The sequence below is a fragment of the Diadema setosum genome, chromosome 1 (genome assembly GCF_964275005.1).
Source record: "Diadema setosum chromosome 1, eeDiaSeto1, whole genome shotgun sequence".
Taxonomy (NCBI): domain Eukaryota; kingdom Metazoa; phylum Echinodermata; class Echinoidea; order Diadematoida; family Diadematidae; genus Diadema; species Diadema setosum.
In genome coordinates this window covers 47,770,070-47,796,703 of record NC_092685.1, presented here as the reverse complement: position 1 = coordinate 47,796,703, position 26,634 = coordinate 47,770,070, and the positions used below count along the sequence as shown (strand labels likewise).

General features: G+C 37.1%; 3 protein-coding genes across 4 annotated transcripts in view; 2 read left to right on the top strand and 1 right to left on the bottom strand.

Moving 5' to 3' along the window:
- The window catches only part of LOC140231590 (N-acetylgalactosaminyltransferase 7-like), a 29,169-nt gene extending 19,972 nt beyond the window's left edge, over nt 1–9,197 (top strand). The window contains exons 5-11 of the mRNA XM_072311740.1: nt 801–1,014; nt 2,612–2,785; nt 3,634–3,751; nt 5,343–5,465; nt 6,232–6,450; nt 7,361–7,579; nt 8,549–9,197. Coding sequence (XP_072167841.1) covers nt 801–1,014; nt 2,612–2,785; nt 3,634–3,751; nt 5,343–5,465; nt 6,232–6,450; nt 7,361–7,579; nt 8,549–8,686 — 1,205 coding nt within the window. The 3' untranslated portion in view covers nt 8,687–9,197. The remainder of the gene's footprint in view (nt 1–800; nt 1,015–2,611; nt 2,786–3,633; nt 3,752–5,342; nt 5,466–6,231; nt 6,451–7,360; nt 7,580–8,548) is intronic.
- A 7,716-nt stretch (nt 9,198–16,913) lies between these two features.
- Nucleotides 16,914–20,369, bottom strand: LOC140231580 (uncharacterized). Its single transcript, XM_072311731.1, has 3 exons — nt 20,233–20,369; nt 17,723–17,851; nt 16,914–17,516 (listed from the first exon to the last, which is right to left on the bottom strand). Exons 1-3 carry the CDS (start codon nt 20,287–20,289, stop codon nt 17,394–17,396), a joined length of 309 nt encoding a protein of 102 aa, XP_072167832.1. The 5' UTR covers nt 20,290–20,369; the 3' UTR covers nt 16,914–17,393.
- Nucleotides 20,370–20,619: 250 nt separating this feature from the next.
- On the top strand, nt 20,620–25,412 carry LOC140231569 (programmed cell death protein 2-like). Of its 2 annotated transcripts, none has more exons than XM_072311720.1 (4): nt 20,620–21,199; nt 22,006–22,301; nt 23,632–23,745; nt 24,523–25,412. In XM_072311720.1, the coding sequence occupies exons 1-4, from the start codon at nt 20,620–20,622 to the stop codon at nt 24,682–24,684; spliced, it is 1,152 nt and encodes a 383-aa protein (XP_072167821.1). In that variant the 3' UTR covers nt 24,685–25,412. The 2 variants fall into 2 exon arrangements, with proteins under 2 accessions (XP_072167821.1, XP_072167812.1); XM_072311711.1 differs by having other exon boundaries at nt 20,620–21,208.
- Nucleotides 25,413–26,634: the final 1,222 nt, after the last annotated feature.

The window sequence follows — 26,634 nt, the reverse complement described above, 5'->3', positions numbered from 1 at the left end:
TTTGGGTTGAGGCAAACTATTAGCTACATCTCTTCGGCTCAAAAATTGCAGAGCCAATGGATTCATATGTCTGAGATGGGTTCAAATTGTGACATCAGGCAAAACCAGAGTTTATCTCATCCCAGATGAAAGATGGCTTTAGTGAGGCCGTAGAATGATGGAAGGTGTCAGAGATTCCGTCGGATGGTGATAGTGTAACCTGAACTCTCGCTCCTTATCGAAAGCGGTGTCACGTTAAATGTCACCAGGCAGCAGATGCGCTGTAAACCCATCCTCCCAAAGCCGCTCTTGTTTGGGGTCCACCGGGAAATTGCTTCTTGGTCAGAATCAATAGAAGGATGGTTTCCCTGTAAAACCCTCAACATATCAGATTTTACTTAGACTGTGGCTTCATCCCCCCAAACAACCTTGTTTGTGTTGTGCCACTTTGATTCTTACTATAGTGTTTTGAAGTCCTTCCCAGCATCTTTTTCCCCCATACCCACTTCCAATCCATTGCTGGTCGCCTTTTTGGAGTTTGCCATAATAATTGCAGGATTGTCTTCCATACTTTCTGCTGTAGGTGGTGGTGGAATCTTTGAAAATCTTCTCTAGAATCAAAAGTGAGAGAGCTAAGATAATACTATGAGTGAGTACATTAATAACTTTGATCAATTCTAATTTGTTTGAACATGTGAATCAGAGTTTAAGGGACTTCTTTATAGAGGTGGGAACTTTGCAGTCTTGCTTTAGGATGACATAATCCTGAGAGCTTCTTGAGATGTAAATGATGATAGTAGCATTTGAATTTTATTTGACAGAACACCTGAAGTGGAGGCTAGAGAACTACATTAATGACCCTGTGTTTGGAGGTAAGATCGAGCTGGTGAGGAACCCTCGTCGTGAGGGACTGATTCGAACCAGGATCATCGGAGCTCGGCACGCCACAGGAGACGTCCTCTTGTGGCTGGATGCTCACTGTGAGGTGGGGATCAACTGGCTACCACCCCTCGTCACACCGATCGCTGTCAACAGGTACGTTTTGGCTTTCTCTGGACAGCTCTGCATGAAAGAAGAGAAGTTTATCTTCCGCTGTTATTGTCTGAAGCATTGAAGAGCGTGGAAATTATTTTGACTTAAAAGGTCAACCCTGATTTGCAAGACTCCCAAAAATTCTTCCTAGAAATTGAGATTTAGATATGTTTGTAGAATATCCAAATAGGTCAAATTGTCAATGAACTTTCCCTGAATCAAGCGCCATATATTGTATGCTCTCAAGAACTTTCCACAGCTTTGAGCTGTGACCACAAAACTCCCGCCACTGATCCCAGGTACATCACCTGAAGATTTTTGTTTGTTTTTAGTCCAGTAGAGGTGCTAGCCTAGCTTGAATTCCAGCATTCTAGAAAATGGTAATTAAAATGTACCAGGCAAAGATTATCATTCTTGAGCTTCAAGCCTTGTACCATGAAGTGCTTTATTTTGGAAATCTTTTTAGTTATAGAAAGGCAGAAGCCAAACTGCATTTGAGTAATTTTCAATGTCTACAAAAAGCTAAATATAGATTGCTCCGCAAAGTACTGCAGATGTTCTTTACGTGATTGCTGAGTTAATGATGCTACTTTGTTTGTAAATGATCCTGTCCAAAGAGTAAATTACTTTTACTAAAGAAGTACAATGAACATAGTAGGTTACTGTAAAATGAGGAATGTTCACATGCATTTTATTTTCGCGAATTTTGCGAGAGCAGAGATTCGTGAAATTAAAATGCATGCAAAGGCTCTTGTCTACACTATAGGCATTGAATGCCAGAGGCACTACGCGAAAAGGCTTTCAGCTCTAATTTGCGAAAATTTCATGCCGCTGAAATATCATGTTTTACAGTATTGAAAACAAGAGAAATATATGCCTTTAATTCATAAGCAATCAGCTTTCAACCAATGCCATCCATCATGCAAATGTGGTGTTCTGCGAATCAACTCACTTACATTGTACTTTGCATAGAAATGAATTTGGTATTTCTGTTTGTTTGTTTTTGGAGGGGAATTGAAGAAAATACTTAATCATGGCTTTATGAGGTTTGAATAATTCTTTGTCTTGGGCACTGGAATGAAATCATATCTTCAAGAAACCTTTAAATCAGCAACATTTATGCATTAGTATGATATGTGGATCATGTCAAAATGATATCCTAATATCAGAACAGAAGAGAGAGGAGGCCAAATTATTATTCGTACCTTCGTAAATTGTTGTACTAAAGATTAAGTGACATACAGTCTTGCTCATGATTTTGACAACTGCTCAACTTTTCTCCGCATGTTTTCTTCAAAAAATTAAACTGCCTTTGTTTAAAGGAACTTACTGCTGGGGTTTAAATCCTTTCATGAAAAGAAAGAAAAAAGCTACCCCAAACCGCAAAGCCCCTGTGAATAATTTTAGAACAATGAGCAGAATATGTTGTCAGCAGGTTGTAGCTGTTCTCAATGCAATATCTCGTTCAAGAGGTATGGTGAGTCAAAGACAATCCCCTACAATGGGACAATTTTTCTGAGCGTGACTCATACTGAGGTGCCGTCAAACCCCGTTAACCCCGACGAACTTAACAAAGCTCCCTCCCGTGGTCTGTTGTCAGGACGACGGCGGTGTGCCCCATCATCGACGTGATTGACAACATGGACTACAGGGTGTACCCCCAGGGGACCGGGGACCAGGACCGAGGGGGGTTCGACTGGAGCCTCTACTGGAAGCACTTCCCCCTACCAGACTTTGAGAAACGCCGAAGACATCATCCCACAGAACCCTACAGGTGGAGAAAACTTGATTCCAGAAATTTATCAATTTATGACTCTTCATTTCATTTGTCTATTCTTTTATTGTTTTTAGATATTACATTTTTCATTTTCCATAAAAGAATAATAGCTTGTGCAAACTCTGAATTAAGTCATTCTTCTCATACTGATCCCAGACTACCTGTCATTGTCAAAGTGCTGAAGCTAGAAGAGAGATGCTCTTCACTTACCACTTGAAGCTCAGGCTAAGTGATGAGAGCCAGTTTCACTCTTAAAGGTACTAGCCCACATTTGCAAACCCACGAAAATCAAAACTGCATAAAACAGGTCCAATATGACTTCAAGTACAAGTTATAACAGTAACATACCTCACCTGTTGCTCTTTGTCTATACCATTCGATAAAAGAGAGAAAATCATCATTTTAAAATCAATTTTCAAACCGGGTCAACCCGACCCAAAATCAAATTACGAGCGCGGGCTAGCTACGCACATTAACTTACACATGTATCGCATGCATGTAGTACGTGCGTGGACCAGAGCTAGCGAGCGTTTTTATACACATGCATACGGTGCATTTTCATTTATTTTTATGAAAGTAATGGACTAATTGGAACGAAATTTTGCACAGGTGTTACTGCAATCATACCCAAACTCCATGCTAACTATGAGACCAATTGCTGCAGGTTTACAAATGTGGGCTAATACCTTTAATCCTTTATGTTAATGTATTAAAGACGAGTCCCGAGTATACTCCGGCAGGTGTCTATGGGAAATGCACGTTATCGCAAAATCAGCCCGTCCTCAGTGGGTTAACATTAATAGTAGTCTTTGTCCTATTAACTGATGTCATCTCTTGACCCACAGGTCACCAGCAATGGCCGGGGGTCTGTTCGCCATGGACAGGAAGTACTTCTTTGAGTTGGGAGCATATGATGAGGGACTGGAAATCTGGGGTGGAGAGAACTTCGAACTTTCCTTCAAAGTATGTTAAACTTGACACGTACGCACACCTGCATCAACACACACTTGCACACACACACTTATGCACAGAAATTACACCACGTCTTTCTTTTTTTTTCTTTTTTTTTTTTTTTTTACTTGTAATCTTTGGCAAAGAAGTGTGATGATGAGTGATAGGGCTCTATGTAGATGTGTTATTTGTTCCTTTTTTTTTATTTGGTTGTACATGTATTTTGCACTATTTACTGGTACAAAGTTGTATCAGTAGTCTTGTGTGGAGTCACAGTGTAGAAAGTCAGAAGGGTCACTGTTAGGTCAGTGTATATCTTTGTCCTTGATTTTCTGCTGCAAAAGATATTGCTCTGGGTTGGGTAGATTTGCTAACATTGCATTCTGTTCTAGCTTCTCGCACATGGGTGTCCATGTTATTAGGACTGTGATAGACTCATACAAAAAATTGTTTGAAGTACGTTGTCAGTAATCATTACAAGAAAATACAAATACACAATTAATTGTATAACTGGCCATTAAACTACATGTATAGGCTGGGAGTTGGCTTCAAGCGATGTTCCTCTTTCCTTCCTTCTCTCCTTCCCCTTCTTCCCTTACTCCTTCTTTCTCTCCTCCTTCCCCTCCTTCTCTCCTGTCCATATATCAGTCATGAGACTCTGACAACTATATAGGTGGTTGACCTGATACAGTAACAACAAGTATCTTCATATGCTTTCCTTCTTTTTTTTTACTGAAACTATTTATCATAGAACCAGAAAATAATCCCTATGACAGTGAGCTCTAATTCATACCTTTGTCACTTTGCTCAATTTAGCAAGCCATCTGGATTGTATTAAAGGACACGTCCACTTTCATTGACATGTGGATTGGGTGAATGCAGCAATATTAGTAGAACACATCAGTGAAAGTTTGAGGAAAATTGGACAATCCATTCAAAGTAATGAATTTTTGAAGTTTCTGCTCTGTAACTGCTGGATGGGAAGACTACTACAGCTTGTGATGTCACACGTGTACAACGATATAAAGAAAACATAAAGAAAATTCAACATATTTTTACTTTTATGGCATAATAAAAGAACGCTTGAATTGCCTCTTTCCGAAGGAGGGGGGAATTATATTGCTGTAAACATACGTCAGTGACAAGTCAAGGAAATGTGCACTTTTTTCAAAAAAATGTAAATTTTGTGAAATTCTCTTTATACTTTCCTTATATCGTTCTTCACATGTGACATCATACACTGTAGAGGTCTTCTCATCCAGCAGTGACTGCGCAGATACTTTAAAAATTCATAACTTTTAAACGGATTGTCTGATTTTCCTCAAACTTTCACTGAAGTGTTCTACTAATATTGCTGCATTCACTCAATCCATGAAGGTGGACTTGTCCTTTAAATTAAATTACTCCTACCTATCAACTTATTAGATTTCCATCCTACTTCATGCTATGTCCCATGTCCCCTGATTACATACTGGTAAATGCTGTATGTTGTCACTTGTCCATACAGTTTCCTGAGGTATGCAACTATGTGGCATGAATGACTGATTTATGCTGTCATGTTTGTACTTGGAATGATGAATGGATTTCTGCCTCCACTCAATAGATCTGGATGTGTGGTGGTTCACTCGTCTGGGTCCCCTGCTCGCGGGTTGGACATGTCTACAGGATCCTAGGAAAGGTGCCCTACTCGGCTCCAAATGGCAGTATGCTGGTACTAAGTGAAAGGGTGAGTGAATTCATGCAGAGCCTATCAGGTCCAGGGCAGTGATTTAGAGTTCAGATTTAGAGTTACGGGAGGCTCTTATTTTATGACATGCTTGTGTTCGTTTATCTTTCTATTTTTCAATTGCTATTAAATGGCAATCTCTTGTCTTCAGTTTTGTTCTATGTAGTTGGGAAATAGTTGTAGAGTTGGAAGGGGTGCATTTTTTAACCCTATCATGATTACCACCTAAAAATACTGTAGAGATAATTCCCAAGTACATTACTAGTGATAGTGATAGACTTATGTCTGAGATCTTCAGTTTGAGTCTCACTTGATGGGGATATTCTTGGTCAAAGTAGTTTGTTTGTTACTATATTTTTATGTCATGTGTTTAGCAAACATGATATTTGCAAATCAAGACTTGAAAGACAATTTTACTTGTGGTCCAATCTGCCAATTATGTTTTTTGATATTAGCCAACTTCTGAAAATTGATGAAAATAAAAATACTGAAATATACAATATGTTTTAAGATCTACTGTGTAACCTGTACCTGGAATGCAGTAAAGCAGAGTCTGCTGTATGAAAAAAAAAGGGGCTACAACGACAAACAAGACAGAAACTAAAAATTTCACTTCTATGTATATGGTGACTTGTTGATTCTGGACTACTGTTAGGTCTTCTAGCACCAGCTGTTGGCCATGCATCGCTGTATATCAACCTCCACATCAGCATGTACTGCTGTCCTGTTTTCATATCGTCATTTTCAATATTTCTCCCCATTATAGAATTTGCGGCGAGTGGTGGAGGTCTGGTTCGACGATTACAAGGAGTATTTCTACCGCAGTAAACCTGAATCATTACTGGTGTCACCGGGCAACCTAGAGAAGCAGCTGGCGTTCCGGAGGGAAAAGAAATGCAAGTCGTTCAGCTGGTTCATGTCGGAGATTGCACCAGACATTGTGGACAAATATCCGCTGCCCCATGCAAATAAGCACTGGGGAGAGGTACGTCAATATTGGTCTCTCATCTTTTGTTTGTACAGCGGAGAAATGTGGGTGCGAGAGGCAATGTGGGAGAAGAGCCACGGTAAACACAGGCCCTCCAGCCACATGTGGCAAAGTGAGAATTCGAAACACGTTTTAAATGAAGAAAAAACAGAAATGTTGCTCCTCAAATATCATATCTGATGTCAAATTTATAGGGCATAGTATGCGATTGTGCGGAAATGGATGCTTCGTAGGAGTGCAGTCAAAAGAAATGAAGATTTGTACATCCCTAAGTCGGAAGTAAACCATGTAGACAGCGTCACCTCAATAGTGGATGGTGAATGTATGTATTCTCTTGGGCCCTTTGTCACATGTTTTGCATTTGATAATAAGCAAAGTAAAGCAATAATATCAAGAAATTAGTCATATGCACAATTTGCTCCTGACCCCCCCTCCCCTTCAAAAAAAAAAAAAAAATGGAAGCACTCAGCAATTAATGACAGGTAATGTATTTATTCGCAGCTGTCAACAAATTTGCAAACAACAAAGCAATTAGTGTTTGTATCACCTATGACAAACGAGACCCTCTCCCCAGTATGTAGTGAATGAACTGCCTGTTTGCAACTCATTGAAAAATTTGCCTTTCTCTGATGTGAACAAATACTGATTATTAATTTTTTAGTAGGAGCCATGATAGAATAAAATTGAATAATAAGATAGTCAGATAGAGTACAGATGCTGAATAGTCACTGTTCATTTCCGTTAATAAAGGACTGCATGTTCTTGTTCAAATTGGGGGAAATTGATGCTGCCAACCCATTTCTGGATTAATTCTTTTGATGTAGGTAACATTACTCCTCAGGTGCATGACAAATTCCTTATTGTTGATTTTGGCTCGTGTGCCTGCTATTTTATTCCTCTAATTCAGATTCGAACCAGGAGGGGGCCGATGTGCATCGATTCCTTGGGCTCGAAGGACGGCGGGCGGATTGGGATGTCGTATTGTCATGGCGCCGGGGGCAACCAGCTCTTCCGGGTGACCGACAATGGTCAGCTGCGCATCCACGACCAGTGCGCCTTCAACAAGTACAAGGAGATTCGGATACGACGGTGTGACGGATCAGGAGGAGGCTGGACATATGATGAGGTGAGTGATTTAACCCTGTGCATGCCATACTAATTACCTGTCCATAGGTATGCATGTAGACATTAGTGCACATTTGGCACATTCACACAGAAAGGGTTAACCCACCAAGTCCCAGAACCCACAATTATGTGGCTGGTGGTGCATCTCATTATTTTAATTTTGTATGGCAACTGATTGACAAAGTGTCTTTCATCGATGTACTGGTAAATAGATATTGATTATTTAGTGTTTTGGTAGTAACCTTGATAAAGAATGACACCCGTCTGTTAACCCTTTGAAGACAAACCCAGAGAATACTCGGGCAGGTGTCTATGGGAAATGCATGTTATTGCAAAATCAGTCCATCCTGAACAGGTTAAACAAGAGGCCGTTGGTTTGAGTCAAACCTGAGTATGTATGCCTATGATTTTTATCATGGCTACTCCTTAAGTACTTTATGATTGATGTTTGTTTACATTGATGAAGAGAATTTTGTTAATCAGTTAAGATTCAAACAACTCGATGCAAAAAAAAAAAATGATAATTTAAATTTGCTTTTGTACTTTTTTTTGTGGTGTTTCATAAGGTAAGAGTCATTAACAAGGTAAAAAGAAAGTTTTGAACTCTACTTTCAAAGTGAATCTTTGGGTTATTTGGGATATTTTTATATAGTTTAAAAGTTTTGAAATGAACAAATGCTGCCATTCACCCTCAGCTGTGCATTATACCTAATTCATGTAATATTGTTCTTTATTCACAGAGTATTTGAATTCATACACTAACAGAAAGGAGTACTAGTGATATAAAGTGCTCTTTCTCATATTTCCTCACTCAATATCTTTTCAAAAAATACGGTAATAGAAATGGAGCTTTTCCTATATTCCTGTGCTTCAATATAGGTGTGCATGAATCACAGTATTTATGTCTTGATGTTTTGCAGAACGACATTAACATTGAATTTCATTTCTGTTTATTCCTGAACATTCCCAGTCCAATGGCCTGATTCGCCAGTCCAGCAGCGGCCTGTGCGTGGATCACCGTGGCAACGAGCTGATCATGTCATCATGTGACGTCAACTTGGACAGCCAGCTCTGGGAAATCTCCACCAAAAACCTCAAGCACCACTGACCCTGGCACCCTCTAACCCTACTCCTTCCCTGACCACACCCCTTCCCAGACCCCTCCTTAGACCCCTCCCCCTGTCCATCCCCTTCCCCAACCCCTATTCCTCAATTCGCTGCAGAGACAGGCACTATATCTCGATGGTTCTTGTGCCAAATGTGTACTCATTAATATTTATGTCTCCTTTTTGTCATAGGAAGTCATGCTGAAGAATGCATTATCATGGAGGTATCACACACCCATACTTCCTTAGTATTATTTAAAAGAATAACAACAGCAACTGCAACAACAATGACAATGAAATGAAAGAAATGGATCAGTTTTAATTGAATCAGGTCAATAGGGGAAATAGTGGCTGTACCGGTAATCATTACGGTGAAATGTCATCAGGAAGGTCATTTTGTCTCAGAAAGGTCATTTTGATGATTTTTGGTGTTAGAATGCTGTTAGAGTGACATGGCAATTAACTGCTTCCAGATTCTAATGAAGACTTTGTTTTCAAGAGATAAATTTTCTCCCCATTTATCTGATTTTGACCAATTTTTTTTTCTTTTTTTTTTTCTTTTTTTTTTTTAACCAATCTGTCACGTTTGTTTCACTGCTTCCTGAAAATGTGTTACATTGCTGTTGGGTGAGTTTCCCATTGAATACATATTTTGCACAAAGAATATGTTCCAAAGGAAATGACTAGCCTGGCTATAAAGTAAGAGTCAGCTCAGGGGTCAATTATCTTCAAGTTGTGTCATGGTGTGTGGCAGCATCCAACTTGTACTGGGGTGGAAATTTTTATGGGTGCAGAGTTTCTGTGTATTTCTGTGCCAACGTCAAAATTTAATTGTGACAGTCATTATTGGCATGTGCTTACATAATCTTGCCATCGCTCTAACTTACTTAAGTCTTGAAGCTTGAGTTAGGTTTGGATAGTCAATCTCCAAATCACTGTGAAGTTTCCCTGTACAGTCACATTTTTTATTTTTTTTTTTACAATAAAGAAAATAAAGAAAATTAATACTTTGACAGATATTCTTATCAATAAGAGAAATATGTTGTTCAAAAATGTCACTATTTGAATAGGGAAATTATTCTGTGAATGCTAAAATGTCAGGTGATAAAGAAAAATCCAAGATGTTTATAAGCAATGATTCCAAGCCCTAAAATGCTAGGATTGTAGAACAGAAATGACTGCTATGTGTGGTTATTTGAATAATTGAATTTTTATGTCTAAAAGGACTAGAGCTGCTGGAGCATAAGTATTCAAGCAGCGCAAGTGATACAGTAATCCCTAATGTGACAACTCATATGAAGTGCAATATTTTGATATGGAGAAATAGGAAGCAGAAACAAAATGAAATGAAATATTTTCATGTGCAGTTGAATATGTATATTATGAGTTTCAATGTGTGTCGCTGTTAATTCTTTTAATCAAGTGTTGAGACATATAAACGTAAGATTTAATCATTTCTTCTTCTTTTTTAGGGGGAGAGTGAATTTTTTTCCCTTAATTTGTCATTTTTCTTTTTAAGCTCCAGTGTGCTTTTTGAGCTCCAAAGTGGCTGCAGAATTTGCATGCATTTTTACTTTCATATTACTGGTAAATATTCCTCAGCTTCACTCACAAGGCCACAATAGATCAGCAGGAGATATTCATGGGGAAAACATTGGAACAAAAGAAGTATGTACCAAGCTATAAAAGTGTTTGATTAATATCTAAATTTATTGAGGAAGCTCTGAAGCTCAAGACAAATAAGGGGGAAAAAAAGAAAATTTGGTAACTATTATCCACTATAAAGACTGTGTGTGTGACTGCACTTGCATGTGATATATTTGTAGTCTGTTGACAGTAATTTGTGTATTTTATATGAACAACTCAATCATGTTGTCCCTTTGTGCTGCTGGGGGTCATGTCTGTCGTTTTTCTTCCTGTGTGTCACCTGTTCTCTTGACCTCTGTTTTTTTTCTATGAATGTCTCATTATATTTTTTGTAGGAAATTTGTCATGGCAAATTGTATTTGTTCGATTAGCTGTGGCTTATGCTTCTTTTATGCCTTTCAAGTGATTTATTTATTTATTTGTTTTGTCATGCGACAGATTGTGCTCTTATGTATATAAATGGTCTATTTCTAAATACTAGGTGTGTAAATTTTGATGAGAATTGTACTTGAGGGTACTATATGTATACCGTCTATCAAAGTTATATGTGATACATGTATGTGCTGTACAATATATTCCAGTTATTTTCATAATATGTATACAGAAAAATGCACGATGAAATGGATTAATATTGACTATACTATTATAGAAGAAATGAAAAGGATATTATGTTTCAGGTCTGGAAAGCTGCTACTGTGTTTGCTCTAGAAAATTGCATGGTGATAGCATGCTTCCAATAACAAGAATATTTTCATATCATAATAAGAGTAATTGTAGCTTTGTTTATTTTGCATTTAGTATATGATGAAGTCATAATGTTGCGCGCAATCAACTACATATTACAGGTCTTTTAAATATGCTCCATGCTGTGGTATGAAATAATGTATATCACATATGTTTATTTTCAGTAGTATACAGTGTTATACTTGAAATTGTCCAACTACTCTCACCCCACACAAAAGAAAAACAGAAACACAGTAAGGAAGTAGATACATTTGAAATATTATTCATTATCTTTGGAGTTCTGGCTCATTTTCCTTCTTAGTCTTTTTCAAATGTAGATGTAAACATATATTCATGGTGATGTTGCGAAAAGAAAAGATACCTTGAATTTCACTACTAGACGTAGCAAAGACTGGCAAATGTGTGCATGCAATGCCATTGGAGTTCATGCATTTCTGCCAGAGTCCTGTGGAAGAAAATTGATAAAAGTACAGATGTCTCTTCCCTTTTTTTTTTTTTTTTCTTCTTCTTCTCAGGCAATGTTCATTTTATGTACTTATTATTATTTTTTTTTGGTGGTAGTACTTTGATTACCAAGAAATATATTTTGTGTAGATTATTGCAGTTTGCCTAGCTGCTTAGACTGCAAATATTCATCTACATATCTTTAGTTGTCAGTTGAAAGTCTTTAATTCTGTTTTTCAACCAAATTGAGACCTGGATCAGGAGAGAAATATTCACCTTTTTTTTGCTGTCTTCCTAAATCAATTTTGCTTCTAACTGTGATATTGGCACAAAGTGCATGTACAATGGGAAAAATTGATTGTTTTGCTGTCAGTGAGAGTAATTATTTGTGTTGGACAGGATTTAAAAAAAAAATATATATATTATTATCTTGTAGGAGTTTCAACAGTGATGCCATGATCTACTACAAGCTGTCGTCACTACAAACCTCACAAGGAATATAATTATGTTTTACTGTAAGATATACAGATAAAAGGAAACCTTGATTGTTTGTGTACCTATATGCTTGATGCAGTTGTGGCCCCAAGTTGAATTAGGATGGTTGAATACAAGCCACATTCTAGTGCCATAAAGCTATCTCTAGAGTGGACGAGTCATCACACATTGTAGATTGTCATGCCAAGTTTTTGCATAATTTGATTTCAATACTGCCCTCTTGTGTTTATAACTACTAAAGTAATAAAGCTTACACCTTGATTTCCCATTTAAATGAATGAGAGATAGAATGTTTAACCTTGTAATGGTAATAGGATGCACCTCTATTCTGTGTTTGATGTTTCACTCATATAGTCAACCACATTGTAAGTGAAACCTGTGTGACCTTTAAAGAGGTTTTGCATAGAGCATGTATGCAGTGAAGAATGTAAACAATTACGGATTATTTTCTTTCACACTTTATAATTATTGCATGATGTGAGCAAAGTAGATAGCCCTTTTCACCTACCCGGTAATTCAATTTTTCTCTTGTCATTGACAACTGAAGTAAACTTACTTTGCAGTGATGTTTACAATACATCAGAAGACATCTTTGCAAATGAGTCTTTAGTCACAGAGTGTGTATAACTTGTAGATTAAGTTAAGTGTAGTATTAAATATAGCAGTATGTGTGGTGTACTTTGTTTTCATCAAGTTGTTTCCATCAAGTCAAAATGTGTATGTGAAAGTTTCATTATTGTCAGTTTGGTGTTTTTTTTTTTTCTTTTGTGTGTGGAGGCAGTTTGAGTACATGTATCAATCTTCCCCCACATAAGATGTACTTTTCTTGATCATAGTGAATGATACAGGGTTGACATAATTGTATGTGAACATGTGTGTGAAACATGCACCAAAGGTTCTATGTGGTATAGGTGAACATATCCCACCCATACAGTGAGGTATCTCTTTCTCTCAAAGCAAGTTAGCATACAACTGTCTTGGATAATGTACTGTTTTTATTTCTTTTTCTCTGCTCATGCGTACACAGCTACTTATCAATCCAGTCTCTGTTTTATGCATCTGTTTTGTAATGTTAACGTTAATTTTTGCTGAACAGCCCGTCGAGTATCCAGAAGTTCAAAATGCTGTGAATGCAAAAGGTTTAGACCGTATGAATCATGTCAGTGTTGTGAAATCAAAATTGCTTTGTTGAGACTTACGTTTGTAATATTCCTGACCACAAGATTTACCCAGTAATTTATATGATGACGTAAGGGTATGAATAAAAGTGCAACTCTTCGCTTGACATGTTTTGGATTGTAGCCGTCTTTCTGTTGCAGCAAGAACTTTCTATATGCCATCAGGTATCATCAGTGCATGTTGCTGCATGCTGTAATGTACTCGACTGTGGTTACATTTAAACATTGTGGTAGAAGACTACTGGGTTTGTAATTAATAGATTTTTGGACTTGCACTCTCATTATATATATTACACAAACATGGCTCCCAAACTCTACAGATAAATACACACACACACACACGCACATAATGGACATATATATTGCACATACATGTACTAGTTGTAAGTAGGCATGCTGAATCAAATTTACCAAAAACACTCTCACCTCCTCATTTGGATGAAGAAAGACAGTAGGTTGCAGCCATGTTAAGAAGTTTCTGCAAGTATTTCCGCAACCTTGGTTGTTGTTTTTTTATTCTAATACAATGTCTAGCTGTCAAAGAAGTGGAAGACAAAAAAAACCCCAAAACATATTTCACAATCTAACTAAATGCCCAGAGCATCTTGGTACATGGAATTGCAATATCGAAGATGCACGTATTCAGTATGTCAAGTTAACAAAATTAGTGATATGATGTTCTTGACACTTAAATTATGTAGTATATGATGTTTTAGTTGAATGGTAATAGAACGTGTATGATGTAAGATTCATGTCCTTATTTCTGCTCAATGCTTTTTGTTTATGTATGATGTTTGCAAATCACTAAATGACAGCATAAACAATTCTTTGTGTGTGTGTGTGTGTGTGTGTGTGTGTGTGTGTGTGTGTGTGTGTGTGTGTGTGCGTGTTTGTGCTGAATGAAGAATATGACTAGAACTAGACATATTTGTGACAAGACAACTGCATAATAGGTTTACATACCTTTAATTTTCAACAAATTGATACAGTACAACCAGGGAGGTGGAAAAGACTTATGCCTCCTTGGTACAACATTATTACACAAAAGTACTTACACATGTATAAAAGAATCTATAACAATCATAATACAGCCATCACAGGCAAATTATGAAAGACATAAAATTCACTGAGATGATGTGTGAAATGGCCATAAAAATATTATACACATTGGTCTATATTTTTAAACTAAACATACAAGTATATTTGTACAGGAAATAAAATGTGCATACATAACAATGCTGGAACACATTGCTTGCATCCCACTGGGTATTTCCACCTACTGAATTTCTTGAAAGAATTCCTTTAGCCCACTAATTAAAAAAACAACAACAAAAACCACCCCATCTTACTGTGGTTTGGTGCTTTATTGTTTTGTTTTAATTTCACTATTCACTAAGTGTTCAATAAGGTAGTGGAAACGAATCTATATCATTTGAGCCATTTCTTGTTACTGCATTGTACATTGTACACAATTGTGTCAATTACAGATTTTGTAAAAGCCTCAATTCCCAAATTTATGATTCTTAAACTGGCAACATATTTAGATGATAAACATTTCTCTTGCTCCCCCAAAGTGGCAATCTTTTTAATTTCTTTCTGATTTTGTGCAGAAGAAATGAATTTTATAACCAGCTACATTAACAAGATATGCAGAGATGTCAGTCAATTTACAAAGACAATAATTTCTGCAATGAAATTCACCCAGGACTTGAAAGGGAAAAAACTGTCTCCAAGAAAGAGTTTAATGGGTAGAATTTGAGTTAATCTACACTATGAAGGCAATTAAAACATTTTGAATGTCAGTAATCATTCACATGTAGTCATGAAGGCAATGAAAACGTAAACTCTTTTCAGACACTGTAATCAAAATTTGCTTTACACCCAAATTCACAAAAAGAAAATGTTAATGGAGTATTCCAAGATGTGTATCAAGCAAATTAGTGTATGCTAAAATATACATTGGGTAGGCATATACACATGGATCACAATCATGAGGGCAGGGTGAAATCGGTAGCATTTCATAATGAAAAAGACAACAACAACAACAACAACAACCAGTTTTTACTTTTGTAATGTGTTACAATGACATGGACTACGGTAGTTATCTTGATTGCCAATTTGATGACATGTCAGCTGATTTACTAACATTCAAACGGTTGCAATGTCTTCCAAAGATATTTTGCTCAAATTTATAACACTACATATTGTATTTGTTAACTACTGTCATTCAAAATAGTATTGTCTTCATAGTAAGAACATGCAGAATCAGTACAGATCACCCTTTCTTCCAGTTTCAATCCTTTTAACCTTTTGATTCTACTTATGAATACAAATTCTATTTGACAGAGGCATAGCACACAAAAGACAATGGTCATACTACATGCATAAAGTAATCAGTAATCATGATATGTCACACTATAAAATGTACATTGTATATCATACAATACATCCCCACATTAGTGTGCTTGCTTCAAAGTAACTTTTATAAACTTCCTCTCATATATCCACAATGTGCATGAACTGCATGTAATTTGAGTGTACTATGTGAGAATGCATTGAATGATATTGCAATGGTGTGTTTTGAATAACACACAATGTTCAGAAGCGGATCTAGAGGGGGGGTTGGGGGGGTTGCAACCCCCCCCCCCCCCCAAAAAAAAAAAAAAAAAAAAAAAAAATCCGGGGACCATTTTTTTTATATCTTATCTTTTTTTTGTTTTAACTTGTAATTTTATTTTTTTCTATTTATGGCAATGACCTCTATACCAAAACAAGTGGTGTTTTAGATGCAAGAAAACGCCATTTTCACACACAGATTTTCAAAAATTCTCCCTACTGTGGGAGGGGGGACATGAATAGCACTTCTCAATAGCTTCTTTTTTTTTTTTTTTACATTGTGTGTTCATTTTCATTGCTGTGAGAAGTGATACACACTGTATGACATTACACAGGCAGGATAGTTCTTAGAATGTATCAGTAATGATACACACAATGACAGTACCACAGAAGGCTTCCCACAATCTCTGTTGACATACACAGTAAATGTCAAAATATGCATTCATGCTTTGCCTGCACTCCAACAAATGATAAAATGAATCACACTTAACTGGGACATTATGCCTTTCTGCACCACAGGGGGTATACTTCTTTTGCAAGTTGCAAGTTGTAATAATTATGGGTACCACAGCAGCAGCTAGGCAAACAGCCAACAGGCTAAAAATTGTTGCTGCAGATACCTTTGATTTTTGCAATGTACATTAAAACACCCTAAATAAAATGGTCCTTAGGTTTGCAAAAGATGATAAATGTGCTGCAATAAGGGACATTTTAATTTTAAGTAGGTGGGTAAAAGACAGAGACATCTTGTAAACATGTCTTGACCAGCAAACTGACCTGTCTTCAATTTGAAGGACAGTCAGGCTGTGTAAATAGTATAAAATATCAACTTGGCTTTCTCTGGAAAATTAATACTTTGCATTGGTCATTGCTATCAGTAATTTCATATGCCCTTATGACAACTGACCGATACAATGTGTGTATCTAGATTTTGACGATTACTTAAATATCATTTAGCATAGGTCTGCCATCAAAAACAGTAAGTATTGTAATGGAATCACATGGTTTCCCCCATATTAAGATAGATATTCTATTGCACTGCATATGACAATACCTCTAAAGGAATGCACATGTCATCACATGAGTGTACAAGTGTACAGTGTACACGTAGTCCAAGTACAGTAAACATTACGACATCTGATTCAGTTATGCATTTAAAGCTCTTTCCTAAAAGTTATAATTCTCACCAGCTTTTCTAACGCACCAAGTATCACTGATATTAACTTGTAAATAGTACCAGCTGTCACAGCTGATACAGAGAGTAATGCTGGTCTCTCATCTTGTTTCTTTGCTCATGTACACACACCACATAACAAACATGGAAAACCAAGTTGGCAATACCCTTGGGTATATAGTTACAATTGTATATTATCTGTACTGTCCAGTAAAAACACACATCCACTTTGATATACAGCCATACATCACAGGCATACTGAAGAGCAGTTAAGGTGACCTCATCTTGCTACAAGCTCAAAGAGGAAGTCCTGTCAAACTTTGACGTCGGTCATTCTTTTTTTGTGTGAATTTTATCGACATTGCAGCTGAATATAACTTATTATACTACAACTATACACTGAACTGGTGGTTACATATTCTCAACATTTCTGGTGAATATCTCAATTTGTTTTGCTACCTCCTTGGCTATATCATCTTGGCTGGCTTTGGGATGCTTCTTGACGTAGTCCACAACAGCACCGATGAATTGTGCCTGAGCAGAAATGATAAGACCAAACAACAGAAAAGATGCAATCACACACATAAACTTTGGAAAACATAGTAAAGATGCAAACAGACAGACTCTACTGGAAAGGACAGGATTCATCTAATATTGGGTGTACCATGTATAAACTCTACAGGGAATCACAGTATCTTTAGAGGTCACAGGGTTAATATGCATCATGCAATGTTTCTTACCCTGTATGCTTCAAGTTCATCTTGTCCACTCAGCCTAGCCCACAGCTCATGCCCAACACGAAACCCTGCGATGGTTTGGTACAGCTTCTTCCCTTCATCTCCTTTGTTCAGCCAAGCCAGCAGTCCGATCTATGTACAGTAGTGTGTGATAATCAGTGAAAAAAAAATTAAAAAATAAAAATCTATTCGTCCACACTACAGTGTATCACATCATTAATCTACACTATTAGAAAACAAAAATAAAACAAACAAATCAAAACATGAGACCAAATAATCTTCTCAGGCCTCAGGATCACATTTCATTTTTAATGAATGACAACACGTTAGTGATCACTGTTTGCTTCCTGTATGGCTGCAGAAATATACAGTGTTCACAATTTTTGACCATATGCCATTGTAGAATTTGTATGCATGTAGTCCCTCCTTAGATTTTAATATGCATGTACAGCTGTAAAGTGAGAGGTACATCTCACACAGTATTGTGCTTCAATTTCTTGGATATCTAATTACTACACTCCAAAACTTTATGTGAAGTAACTACTGTAAGAGCTGAAATTTTCGCGAATTGCTACTTTGCGGACATTTTCGCGTGTTGTTAATTTCGTAGTTGCGTGGGTCTACCTGAACTTAGTTATTCGCGCGTTGTTATTTTCGCGTGTTGTTATTTTCGCGGTTCAAAGGCGATTCGCAAAATTTGCGAAAATAAAACCACCGCAAAAATTTCAGCTTGTACAGTACCATACTTCATTTTATGCCTCTTAAAAAGCCTTTGTAAATACAGTACTTTGGAAAAATACATGTACAATGTAGAATCAAACAAACAGAATGGTGGCAGATGATCCGACTGTTAAGTTTTCCATGTTTTGTCGAAACAGTATGTCTAGCATATACGCCATAAACCTCTATATTTCACGAGTCTAAATTTTCACGAATCGGGACTTCACGAATCGGGACTTCCCAACAATTTCGCGAGTGGTTAAATTCGCAGAGGATCGTGGAATCCTGTACTGAATGGTGAAATGTATATGCATACGTCACATTCTTGTCGCGTTTTCGCGTTTTTCGCTTTTTTCTTTTTTTTTTTCATTTCTTTTTCATTTCACGAATAGCAGCTGACTCGCGAAATTTGCGAAAATAAAAACCTCGCGAAATATTCGGCGTAATCTACAGTAACTCAAAACTAGACCTGTTAAATTACATAGGGCCCTTCTGTCTTTCATAACTTTGCCACCAACCTGCAAACAAATTTTCACCATATCCTTTTTTTTTAATGGAATCAAAAGGAAACTTAAATTGTAGACCATGTCTTTCCTATTCAAACTAGAGTAAAATATCCCGTTTGCGGCAGTTTAAGCATTGTTAAGAGTTTTTCCAACTTGTAAACAAATCAGGCAAATTATTTTCAACCATTTCATAGACTATATCATGGACAAGATTATTCATTAACGCAATTGTTTTCATGAAAGAAATTTACCACTGACCAACGCAGTTTTCATGATTTACCAGGGCAAAACCCGGCACAATTTTCGCCGATAAGGGCGATATGCGACGTAGTATTTCTGCTTGCGGCACGATGTACAATCCCTATGCAATACGCGCGTGCTCCGCGATCTTTAGCTGAACGCCTTCACATGTCTCGCGAACAATGCGTAAGCGCCAATTCCCATTGCGAAAGCACGTGAAAATAGCGTGCGCACATGCATTGGACGCAAACAAGATCGCACTTCTGGCGGTGTTGTTGATGTCTTTCTCGTGTTTTTCTCATTTTTTTCGATGGTAACATCCACTTTCTGGAAATAATGGCGGCCCACATCGGCTCGCGAAAATTCTATTTTACGTGAGGATATGTTTTCAAAATCCATGAACATCGAGAAAACGAAAAAAAATCCAGTTTCTTGGACCATTGTTTCTTAACTGTTATGTTAAGAAGTAGGACCTACCGAAAATTTCATTTTGGATGCGATATGTTGTCATTTAGGTGAGAAAATTTCACTTTCGTCAGAGATCGTGCCCATTTTATCGGTTGGTTTTTGTTGATTGCTAGTGTGTTAGTATATGTGTAGTGTGCATGTAACAGTGCAATGCTGTGTTTAGCTGTATATTACCGTGTATGTTGCACCTACTGCCGCGAACGGCTGCACGGCCGCTTACTGACGCAGTTACTATAGACCAGAAAATCCAGTCGGCTTTTAACCATCTTCAATTCCCTCTACCTACATAGAACCCTATATACTTGGATCTATACATTTATAGCCAAGCAGCGGTTGGTGCAGTACATACAACAAAGACAAGACAATTGTAGATTCTATTACAAACGATGCGATGAAGATGAAAATCAGATGGGGGCCAATCATTTACCTTTGGAGAACACACAATTTACAGCGTACGGGACTAAAGAAGGGTCGCACCCTTCGCCTGTTACACTACACTACAGACGTCCCATCGCAATGATCGCAACTACATTAGGCCCCATATTTTCTTTCAGTTATGCGTATAGAGACAAATCTTACCTGCTGGATAAGATCACCAGTATTAAGGCGAAAGGATGATGATGTTGGTAGCTCCATATTTTGGTTGTGTTGGCTAGAGATGTAGGGTCAAATTAGCTCAGTATTCACCCACAGTATCAATACCTTTTGTGTACGTCCGCGAGTTTTTTTCCAGGGTTTTTCTTGGTCGTCAGTTCTAAAAATAACTCGTCAACTACCTTAGAGGAAATTCTATATGTTCTTATGATTAAATTATGAGACATATATTCCACATACAGATTATTAATAATATTTTTAAAAATAATTTAAATGTAAAAATTATTTTTTTTTCTAGAAATATGCCATATTAAACGGCATTATAGCCTATTCTGAGCAGATAGTCTATACATACAACAGACAGAGCCAATCATGGCGGCCCCCTTGACGAAAAAAGTCGAACTAGGGTTTGTGGAAAAGACGGCCAAATGGCGTCTCACCAGCCAATTTTTCCCAAGTAAAGTCGGTGGAAAACCGGCCTGGTTGAATCTGACAGATGTGCCAGGTGTCAACACCCTGTCATGCGGACAATGTGGCAAAGTGATGACATTTTTACTGGAAGTGTATTCTCCACCTGATGAACAGGACACGTGCGCAAACACAGGTCTTACAGAGGTAGAAATTGAGAGTTGCTTTCACCGCTATGTCTACATCTTCTGTTGCAGAAACCCAGAATGCCATCAAGAGCGTAATACTCCTTTCACTGTTCTTAGATGCCAGTTGCCAAGAAGAAATCCGTACTTTAGTTACGAGCCTCCGGATGACGAGAAAGAGATCCTGCCTGAAAACATAATTTCTCCGGAGCAGTTTGGAGTCAATTTATGCGCAGTTTGTGGTTGCAATGCAGGAACAACAAAATGTGGGCGTTGTCATACGACAGCATATTGCTCAAAAGATCATCAAATTCAAGACTGGAAATCAGGACACAAGACTACTTGTGGGAAAGGACAAGGTACTAAAAGTGTGTAGTTGACATTATGTACAGGTGTTGTGTTGAATGTTTGATAGATTCATTCATGAATCATGTACATCAGTTTCTACCGAGACATGTTTTTCAAATTGTCTAGCTTAGTAGGCCCACTAAGTAAGAATATTAAGATGCCTGACTGACTCTGCACAAAGGAATTTAATCATAGGCCTCGGCCTATGTCATATAATCAGTTGTCTGTCTATGCAACTTTGACAATACAGTTACATGTATTAAAAGCCTTTCTTGTTCAGAGTTCAGTAGTCATCCTTCATAATCAACTTCAGTGTTCATGATCATCTTTGGTTCTAATCACTTCTATACCTATGTATCTGTCATCTACAGTGCACTCCGGTTAAAACAAACATTGTTATAACCAAATTCTGGTTACATGGAGGTATAAATTCAGGCCCCAACATTATCAGCTCAACCTGTATTTTTTTATGTTGTTTATTTAAGTTCTAACAAAATTTTGATACTATAAAAGGCATAACAAAAGAAAAATGCCTGTACCGAGGAGTCAACTGTACAGTTGCATATTGTATGACCCCTTGCTTGAGTTTATACATTGTACAGTGATAAATGATTGGTTTGATTATGTGATTCCCAGGGAGAGTTAATATTGTGTATAGACATGTTAACAGTATAAACTTCAACAAGTCATTTACTGATACATCTTCATTTGTAAGTCATTTACAGATACATGTACATCTTCATCTGTGTAAGAATTGGGATCATGAAATGTGAGAATATATCTGATAATTTTGCTGTAACTCCTACAAATTTCACAGGCATCATTTCCGCCACTTCCAACAAGTTTCTCTTCCCCGAGTATGAACTTGTGACAGAAGAAGAAAATGAAGAAGAGAGTGATGAGGATGATGAAGGAAGAACAGACGACAAAGAAAGGGATTCTGCTCTCGTTTCTTCAGAAATGCAAAAGGAGAAGCCTACAGAAAATCTGATCAGTGAACTAAAGAGGAAAAACTTCAAGGAAGCAGATCTGGAGTCAATGGCAAAGGGAGAAACAGATGATGACAGACAATTTATGGCTTTTAAAAAGAGAATAGCCAGTGATCCAGACCAGGTAAGATACAGCTCAGTACTGATTAGATTCCCTGTGGTTGTTATGGATGCAATCACCACAATTTACAAAAGAACGCACTAACCATTTGAATTAATGTACCGGTACAAGAAAACATATGTCATGATAATCACTGAAGAGGTGGTGGGTGTACATGGATGTCAAACTATCTTGTATCATAATGGTTTGGTCGTGACACTTTAACTATGATGTTCCCTGGATATTGGTTCAGAGACTCCAACCCCAAGCACCTTCTGATCTGGAGATTCTCCCGCCTGAAACCCCTAGCAAACGGGAGACTCCAACTTGATGTGCGCGAAGCGTATATCACGAGTGCGAAGTTCCTTGCGGCCGGGGTTCAGGGCCCGCTTTTGGCCCTGGAAGCTCTAATGATTAGGGTTCTTGATGCTCTCTCGTGCTATCTAAGGCTTATTTTTCAACACAGGAAGACAAAAAGTAAGAAATCATTTCAAGCGGGAGACACAGAGCCAGGGCGGGAGAAATTAAATCTCAAGCGGGAGAACGGGAGATTTTGCAAAAATGGGCTTTCAGCGGGAGATCTCCCGTCGAAAGTGGGAGAGTTGGAGTCTCTGTTGGTTATCCTATGCTTTGTTAACACACAAACCCAAAATTTAAATAGATTGGGTTTTGACATTGTGGCTAAAAATGTATGTCTGCCTTAAAGAATGCATTGAAATGTGATGGACATCTTTTGTTGGGTAATGAAAATACATTTAAATTGCAAAACACGGTTTCAGAGTATTATTCCTGTGACATGAAAATCATATCACTATACAGTGGCATTTTAATGAAAATGCTTATTGATAAGAAGTATCTTGATGGAGCCTTGGTATTCGTCAGTTAGCTTTCTTTATCATTATAAACTTTATAACTTTTTGAATAAACCAAAGTGCATTGATTTGTACTTTGAGTTTTATGTTCTCTTACCACTGCCATCTTAAAAGATTGTCTACATTAAAATATTCTCATAAATGACCTCTAGATTATTCATTTCACTTTCACATAAACTCCTTTCTTTTAAACAGTCACCTCTAGCAAATGTTGGTCAGAAGAGAAATATTTGTCATTTAGAGTGATTACCTCCTGTACCATAGGAACAATACAAGACATTTCCATGCCATTCCTCATATTGAATTGATAAATGACACAAAATTATGGGGAAATCTTTAACACATGTGTGCAGAGAATAGCTGCTAGAATTGATAAGAATTCATGTAATGTGAATCATCCTCTCATCATTTTCAATGAGCATGAGCCTTTTGCAAAACAGCAGTGACAAGAGTGCATTAAATACATTTTATTAAACTGACAGGTACTGCGCTATCAAAAGGGAGGAGAGCCGTTGTATGTATCTGCACTCCAGCAAGCAGCAGAAGAGGATATTCCACCATGTCAATGTGGAGCCCGAAGGCAGTTTGAGTTTCAGGTAAAGGTTTTTATAAATCTTTTTTTTTTTCTATAAGAAAGTTCTTCACCAGTGTTTAAGGCAATAGATTATTCTAAATGACAAACTTGAAACTTTTCATTTATTTATTTTCTCTTTTTTTTTCTGTTTGCTCTGAAAGTGATGATATCATGCAATATTCTATATATACCTGAAAATACTATTCTGAAGATTCCTAAGGAGCTTGCTTTAAAATGTACAATATGCAGTTGTAATACAGTAATCTGTTAACAAAACAACAACAAACAAACAAACTCTTTTTGAGTAATATTCCCAGAAACATTTCTTCAAAGAGCTCCTATGGGTCATGTTAGCTTGGAACAACCTCTTGGAAACCAGGTCAGATGGTAGGAATAATAATGATAATAATAATGATTACACATGTATTATCATTATATAAAAAAACAATGAAAATCCAAATTTGGTAGATTTCTGCATTTTTGCTTCATGAAAATGATACCAAACAACATTTTGCATAATCTGCCTGTGTCTTGATAACATGAAGGCTCAATAATGTACAAACTTTTTATATGTTGTGTGCACTTGCAAACTTATATCTGATGGTCACTGCAAGTTCTGAGCAAATGAATTCAGAATTTTAGCACCCACAGTCCCTGAAACCTCCAGGAAACTTGCAGTGGGACAAGATATATATAGATTTGTAAATCTTTTAGCATCATTTATTTGAATGTTTATACTATAAGTTTAGTATATGTACACTATACTACCATGTATGGTGGATTTTTGTTGGTTGTGCAGGTCTTGCCCCAGCTCTTGAGGCACCTGGATGTGGACAGTCTTGGGGACAGCATAGACTGGGGGACCCTTTTGGTCTACACATGTACTAAGAACTGCCTGGAAGGACCCGCATACCACCCCGAGTTCCTCTGGAAGCAGAATTTTCAAAACTCCTCTATTTGAACATCACCAAGAAATTATAAAGTCATACTGTAGCAGAGAGAATATACCAGTACTGATACAAGAGTGGGAATGTCGTGTGAAATATTCTTCTTCATATGATATCTTTCATATGCTTAAATCCAAATAATGAGCACAACTGGAATGCCTTCCACTGAAGGCGAACTGCAAAATGACTTGCAAACTAGGCTCTTTCATGTGCCACAACTCAGTACAGAATCCAGACTGTATTGCTACATCTCTACCCTCACACTGAGCTGCTCTGGTACTGTAAAAGTGGAAATTTATCGCGGTGTTGAAATTTTTGCGCATTTCATGCAACCAGAAATTAGCGCAAAAATAAAAGCACACATATATTTTTGCTTGCCATATACATGTATGTTCCAGTAGTTGATGTCTTTTTTCCGCGAAATTAAAAACATGCAAAACTCAGCTTAACGGGCCGAGTGCGAAAAATTAGTCGTGCAAAAATATCCACTTTTACAGTAAAGCATATTAGTGCTGCATGTTTGCATCCAGTAATGATGGTTCTGATTTCTGAGATCTGACAATTTAGTTCATGCCTTCTCAGACTGTTCATAATATTTCTGTCCCACAGTTCTGGTTGAGGTGAGGATTCAGGTTTTAACTTTTTTTGAGATTTTTGAGAACCACTTATATGAAATATTAAAGACCATATGATTCAAAGAGGAGTTCAAAGTTTATTTGATGAAAATTGGTTTTGAAATAGCTGAGATATCCAAATACAAAATGTTCCTATTAAAAGGTGGGTCCCACCTTTTATTAGGACCACGTTGTTTACTTTGTTTTTGGATATCTCAGCCATTTCAAAACCAATTTTTATCAAATAAACTTTGAACTCCTCTTTGAATCATATGGTCTTTAATACTGTATTTCATATGTTAAAGTGGTTTCCAGTTGTCTCACAAAAAGTTAAAAGTAAACTTGAATCCTCATCTCAACCAGAACTATATTATCCCTTTAACTGTCATAGTGACATGTGTTATGTAAGATGTCCATGTTATGATGGGTGTCTCCAGTCACTAGTTAGAAGCAAATGGCATTCACATGATTATATCTTTCTTAAATGTCATTCAGCATGGCGTCAATTTTCACTTTACAGATGGATTTCTTTGATTGCTTCTTGTCAAAAATAGTTTATAAAAAAAAACAGAAAGATTTGAAACATTCCAGTCTATAAAGTGTTTGCATTGAAACCTCAGAGGATGAGAATTGGATTTGTTTATGTTTTGCATCGTCTTCCATGTCTGACATACCTTTCTGAGAAGTATTTTACTGTTTGTATGATTGTGGATTTACAAATGAGACAAAAGCTACATTGTACATGAATGACTTATTATCTTTTGTATGCTGAACAAACAGCATACTAATGTTCCTTAGTATCATAAATAGTCCTCCAATGTTCACATTACAAGGAAAAATTCAGAACAGAAAAAAACAATGGAATCATATCTGAGTCGAAACATGTCAACACCATGGTCTTTAATATCTGTACATTTTCATTACAAAAGGTCTTTAAAAATTCTATGATTGGTCTTAAAGATATGACTCATAAAATAGTATGTTACATAAACATTTGATATAATGCTTACTTTGAATAAATTAATCGGCAAATAATCTTTTTGTACAAATAGTTACATACAAAACATACAAAGAGAGCTGAATACATGATCGAATACAGATAGAGAAAAAGTCATGCACAAATAGCACTTGGGGAATTACGAAAGGTACCGTTTCATGTTGGAATCCCTCCACAAATCTGACTGAATATTCCATTCGAACATGAACAATAAACATAGGGGAAACTTCTGTCAATAAATGAGAAAGAAAGCCTTTTCCCTGTAATGTGTAGCCATGATTTCACATCATTTGGTAATCATCAGAGTCTTGTACAATTGCACACCCCTTGAAGCTTCATGGCAACATCAGCCA

Coding starts and splice junctions, on each gene's coding strand:
- LOC140231580 (XM_072311731.1), bottom strand. CDS start 20,289: ATGGAGCTACCAACATCATCATCCTTTCGCCTTAATACTGGTGATCTT. Junction 17,852..20,232: donor CTGGTGATCTTATCCAGCAG/GTAAGATTTGTC, acceptor TACTGTACATAG/ATCGGACTGCTGGCTTGGCT. Junction 17,517..17,722: donor ATGAACTTGAAGCATACAGG/GTAAGAAACATT, acceptor ATTTCTGCTCAG/GCACAATTCATCGGTGCTGT.
- LOC140231569 (XM_072311711.1), top strand. CDS start 20,620: ATGGCGGCCCCCTTGACGAAAAAAGTCGAACTAGGGTTTGTGGAAAAG. Junction 22,302..23,631: donor TAGCCAGTGATCCAGACCAG/GTAAGATACAGC, acceptor TTAAACTGACAG/GTACTGCGCTATCAAAAGGG. Junction 23,746..24,522: donor GAAGGCAGTTTGAGTTTCAG/GTAAAGGTTTTT, acceptor TTGGTTGTGCAG/GTCTTGCCCCAGCTCTTGAG.